The following is a 5,442-nucleotide window of genomic DNA, read 5'->3' as shown; positions in this document are numbered from 1 at the left end:
TGGTTAGGGTCGTGTTTGCTCGAGACTGCTGCCAGTTGGATATTCACTTTTAACCCCGCTCCACCGGGCCGCTAGTGCATAGATCTTGCAACAAGGGTCAGTCGTAGCCAAATGAGAGGGTTACATTGCTGCTTGCTCAGCCAAGTACTGATGCTCATCACCTATATACGGGCGAGTACCCTGCGAGAGGTGCTGGCCAGGCGTTGCTGTCGCTCTGTTCCTGCTAGCCATCAACAGCATCGAGGGCCTGCATTGGAAAGATCTCATCGGTCTCGGCTAGCTTAGCGTTGAGCTAGCGCGCCTTCCCAACATCCCGCGCTTTTTCCCACTCTTTTTGGGCTTGCTCGACGGGTCTCTCTATTCGACGACAGCAGCTCTGGCACTGGCACTGGCACAGGCAATACGTATTCACGCCTCCGCAGTTAAGTTGCGCACTGTGTGCAACCAGTGCGCGGCACCACAATAAGGTCCGCCCGCTGGCTCCGGTGCACGAAACAGATCCACCTCCGCAGCTACACGCAGCCTTCCTAGTCACTGTGACCTGCCGTGCAACCGCAGTTGTCACTGTCCGCGTGCCCAATCCCTTCGTCATACACGGGCATCTGTGACCGCGCTCCTGCCTTGCGAACTTGCGAACAACACTCTACATCCTCGTGACCCTCACCCCCCCAGCGACGACAGCGAGGCAGTTGGGTTGAGCAGGACATGAAGAGAGCGCTCGCGCATCGCATACACTCGCATGCGATGCTGACCAACCAAGAACCGGAACCAAGCAACTACCGCCATACGTCGAGAGTGGGTTACAGTAGCAGGAGATGATCATGTCGGGCGTTCCAGGATCGAAAGCTATGAACAAAGCGGCGGAACAGCGTCCCGGCAGCAGCAACGATGGGACTGTGGACGACGCCGAGCACGAGGTGGACGACGTGTCCGAGAACAAGCCCAAGAAGAAGCGCCGCATCATCAAGACGACGGACAAGAAGTACGAATGTCCGACGAAGGGCTGCGGCAAGTCGTACTCGCGCGCAGAACATTTGTACCGACATCAGCTGAACCGTTCGTCCTCGACTCCACGCCAAGCTTGATGCAAGGAAGTACTGACAATGCCTTAGACACGCCCAAGCGCCACTATAATTGCGACTTCCCCGGATGCGACCGGTACTTTGTTCGCGCAGACCTCTGTGCGCGGCACAGGGAACGACACACGGCCAAGGGTTCTCACCTCCAACGCAAGGATGCCTTTATGAACAGCCAGCGCACGGCTGCCGCGAACTCAGACGGAACATCACCCGAGTTTGGACTGAAAGCGTCGGCTGCCGCGTCGATAGTGTCCCCGGTCGACTCTGCTCACCCACGGCAGCAACAGTCGAGCTCGCAAGCAGGAACGTACCTGCCGCCGACTGCGCAACAGGTGCAGCCGTACAGGCCGAACGGTGAGCAGCATCATGACCAAGTCCCAATGCCCAGTCTGCCTCCGCTACAGACCGAGCCTGGAGTCGGTGCTCAGCTCAACGGCGCGCCTTACAGCGCGTATCAGAATCGCTACCCTGGATCCGGACAGATGATGCCGCCTCCAACATCGCCGGCAACGACGAGGCGTTATAGCATGGACGGACAGCAGGAGCGACCGGTATCAATGCAAAACGGTTACGGTCAGGTGCAGCAGCAGCAGCAATTGCCACTTCACCCACCACCTATGTCATCCCCTGCGCAGGGTAACCAAATGTACGCTCAGCCGTCGTACCCTTCGACTGCTGGTCAACCGCTCGTATCTGCCATGAACGGCGGCTACACCCAGCTGCCTTCTCTGCCCGCTTTCCAGCTACCACAGAGTTATAGCGGCCCAGGTGGTCCCGGTCCAGGAACGGCAATGTCGCCTCCAGCAATGAGCGGTGCCAGTCAATATGACATTCCGCCATCGAGCATTGGCAGCATGGCTGACTTCAATAACTTCGACCAATTTCCCTCCGGATATGCCATGGCGGTGTTTGGCGGCGATGGCTTTAACCATTCGCCGCAACCTGGAATGGGCGACGCCCACTTTATTCAACAACTCTTCGAAACCGGCAACTTCAGCATGATGGAGGAACCCTCGCCGCCTGGGGACCAAATGGTGTATCAGTCGCAGCTACCTGGGGCGCCGCTGCCAAAGTTTGAGCCTCCAACGGTTGTTGATGAGCAGTCATCGAAGCCCGAGAATTGGGAGGAGAATATATCTCCGACGATCAACGGCATGGACCTGAGTATGCGAGAGTGCATTGTCACGGAAAAGAAGCAAGCGCGCCTCATCGCAATGGTCAGATCATTCGACGATGTTGAAAGATTGCCCGGACGCAAGTGTAAGGAAGACATCCTGGCTGGCGACACAGACGATGACAACCATCCACTGAGTGTCAACATGCTGAAGACGTACATAACCAGCTACTGGCTGCACACTCATCAGCAGATGCCTATCATGCATCGACCGACTTTTAACCCGGAGACCTGCCCGGATCTCTTACTTCTGGCTATGTCGTGTCTGGGAGCATGTTGCTTGGAGCGCACCCATGCTGCCGAACTCATCAAGAACTGCGCGGAGCTTGCATTCTTCTGTGCGCATCATATACGATGGGAAGTGTTCAAAGACGCGGAGTTCAGGCCCACAGCAAAGCTGTGGACATTCCAGACTATGCTGTTGCTTGAACTTTTCGAGAAGATGTACAGCACTCGAGATTTGCACGAAAGGGCGCACATTCACCATGCGACTACCCTTACGGTCATGCGAAGAGGGTCGTCACTGATTGGTCGAGCTGTGATCGAGACCCCTTCTGGCTCGGGTGCTGCGCCAGCGATCAGTGGACAAGACCCTACCAGAACGCCACCTGGACCAGAAGGCACTGTCAACACTAGCGGTGTCAACACGCCTGATGCGTGGTGGAATCGATGGATTACAGTCGAGGCAACAAAGCGAGTCGCTTTCGCAGCGTTCATCATCGATTCGACACACGCGACGCTATTCGGGCATGCCGCCGTGATGTCGCCGCATGACATCCGACTCCAGCTTCCATGTGACGAGGCTCTGTGGTCCGCTACTAGTAGTGCAGAAGTTCGAAGGACCGAGGCCAGCCTGCTCGCAAATGGCATCAAACCAACAATGTTCATGGAAGGGCTGAAGAAGTGCCTTGCTGGACAGAAAGTCCGAACCCCCAATGTCTTTAACCGTGTCATCCTCATGGCTGGCTTACTCAATTACTGCTGGCAACTGAGCCAGCGTGACGAGTCAGTAAAATCCTTGGGCGTTGGGACTGGCAATTCTAAGGGGTGGCAATCGACCTTGAGGGCTGCCTTTGACCACTGGCGCAATGACTTTGACGAAAGCTTGAGCTCGAGCACGAATGACTCGAACGATTACTTACCGGTCTCGCAGTCCGAGAACAAATCAAGATGCCACAAGGACCACCGCGATAACGTCTTCGAGTCAAACACTTGTCTGCACAGTCTAGCGCATATGGCTATGCACATCGCAATTGTGGACTGCGAGATGTTTGCGGGCGCACCACGCTCTCTAGGCCGAGAAGTAACGGACGCTGATCGGGCGATTGTGCGACGGAACATGTGTGAGCGGTGGGCACCGAGCGCAACAGCCCGAGACGCAGTTTTCCACGCGTTGCGCTTCCTGTGCGAGGTACTCCTCCCTCAGCCCGAAGTGGACGAAGAGGGCAATGTGAAGCAGAATGGAATGCCGCCGCCACTGCGCTTCACTTACAGCGCGAGGGACGATTACTTACTCAACAGACCCTGGATCTTGTACTACGCCGTCATGATCGTATGGTCTTACGGCTACGCTCTGGATGGACCCCTGACGCATTCTTATAACCAACTTAACACCCGCGAGAGTCAGATCTTGGACATGCACCATTACCTTACCCGGGTAGGCGGCGTTGCGAGGCCCGATGATTTGGAGAGTCTGAGAGATCGTAATTCGTGTTTGGGGCTGTTGATTTTGCTCAGGGAATGTTTCTCCCAGCCGAGGTGGGAACTTATGCATGAGGCGGGTGATATGTTGCAGCGTTGCATTGATCACCTTTTACCGCAGTCTGGGTCTAATCACAGTCAGGTCAGGGCTTGAGGCTGCTGAGGGGTGGTTTGTGGTTCGAATCTTCTTTTTGGCATGGAATGGGATATGGGAGGCATGGCATATGAACAAAAAATGAAGCACCACAGGACTGGCAAAATGGGACAGGATGGAGGAATGGGCAGCATTGGTATGATGGGAGGAAGGCATGGCGTTTTTTATGGGAGGATCTGGGATATGGGCGGCATTTGTGATACCCTTTGTGTGTGTTTTTTTGCTTTTTTCGATGCATGTGCGAATGTGTATGTCGATGTGGATTGTGGATGGCTATGTTTTGGAGGATGTATAGTCTTTGCATTATGTTGATAGCAGGTTGCACGGGCTTGTATCAAGATATCGTTCTGGAATGAAGGGAGTGATGCGTACCTCCTGTTCGTTGTCAGTTGTGGAACACTAAACCGATGTTAAGTCGTGGCAAGTGCGCACGTATGGACCAAGTGTTGTACGGCTCGACATTCGAGCAGCGCATAGGTGTGACGCTCTTCAGGTTCTGGACCGGTGACGAGACTCAGCAGGTGCGGTCGGCCTGGCCTGGAATGTGGCGAGGAACCAATATTGCCTGTCGAGCTGGAAGTTATAATCGCCGCCGATGAAGGGTGGTCTTCCAGCATCATCCTTCAAGGCTCGAGGTTGTGCAATACCGGTCTGCATTACGCATATGTGGTGTCAAGATTGCAGGTCGACACTGATGCCCAACGTAGTCAGTGATACAATACCGCGCAGCCTGGCCGAGCAGTAAGCCGACACCGCCCAGATTCCTGAATGTTGCCATCTGCATATGTAAGCTGGGTTTGAGGTACTGCTCACAAGACCGAAGTGGTCATCCGTGATGGCCCGCCTCATTCCCAGGAGTCGACTCCGGACCACGTTTCGTGGCGCAAGGCGGCCGATAAGGCGACTCGACGAGCACGATGGTATTTAGGGCAGCGATGCAGCACCTATTACAGTCCCGTGGCCTGAGTGGCGAAGGCACCGCCAGATAGCACAGGAAGTCCTCCGTGAGTAGTAGTGGCATGCAAGGTCATGTCGTGTCGAGCATCTTCGCAACGGTTCGTGAGCTGCTGCGAGTAATGGCAACTGCAGGGCCGGCAAGTCAAACGCCCACAACCAGGTTGTTTCATCGGCCCTTCGCGGGCAATCAGCCGTGGCGTTGATGATAGTCTTCATTCCGTGTCAGAAGCTTCTTCGCTGGACTTCTAGGTGCTGTATGTATTTGGAAGATGGAATTGCCTCCTTAGCTGCAGATAGAGTACCGAAATATCGATGGACCAGAGAGTCATGTTTTGAGAAGCTCTGATTGACAGGCGACGGGACATCTGCAGGTAGCA

At 55.1% G+C, this 5,442-nt stretch overlaps 1 protein-coding gene across 1 annotated transcript; it reads left to right on the top strand.

Annotated features, from left to right (window-relative positions):
• Positions 1–815: 815 nt before the first annotated feature.
• Positions 816–4,108, top strand: CLAFUR5_07915 (Zinc finger protein klf1; the record flags this gene model as incomplete). Its single annotated transcript, XM_047907063.1, has 2 exons — positions 816–1,056; positions 1,113–4,108. 2 exons carry the CDS (start codon positions 816–818, stop codon positions 4,106–4,108), a joined length of 3,237 nt encoding a protein of 1,078 aa, XP_047759920.1.
• Positions 4,109–5,442: the final 1,334 nt, after the last annotated feature.

This window comes from Fulvia fulva, chromosome 3, assembly GCF_020509005.1.
Source record: "Fulvia fulva chromosome 3, complete sequence".
Taxonomy (NCBI): Eukaryota; Fungi; Ascomycota; class Dothideomycetes; order Mycosphaerellales; family Mycosphaerellaceae; genus Fulvia; species Fulvia fulva.
The sequence above is the reverse complement of the archived record's forward strand: the minus strand, read 5'-3'. Positions and strand labels throughout refer to the sequence as shown.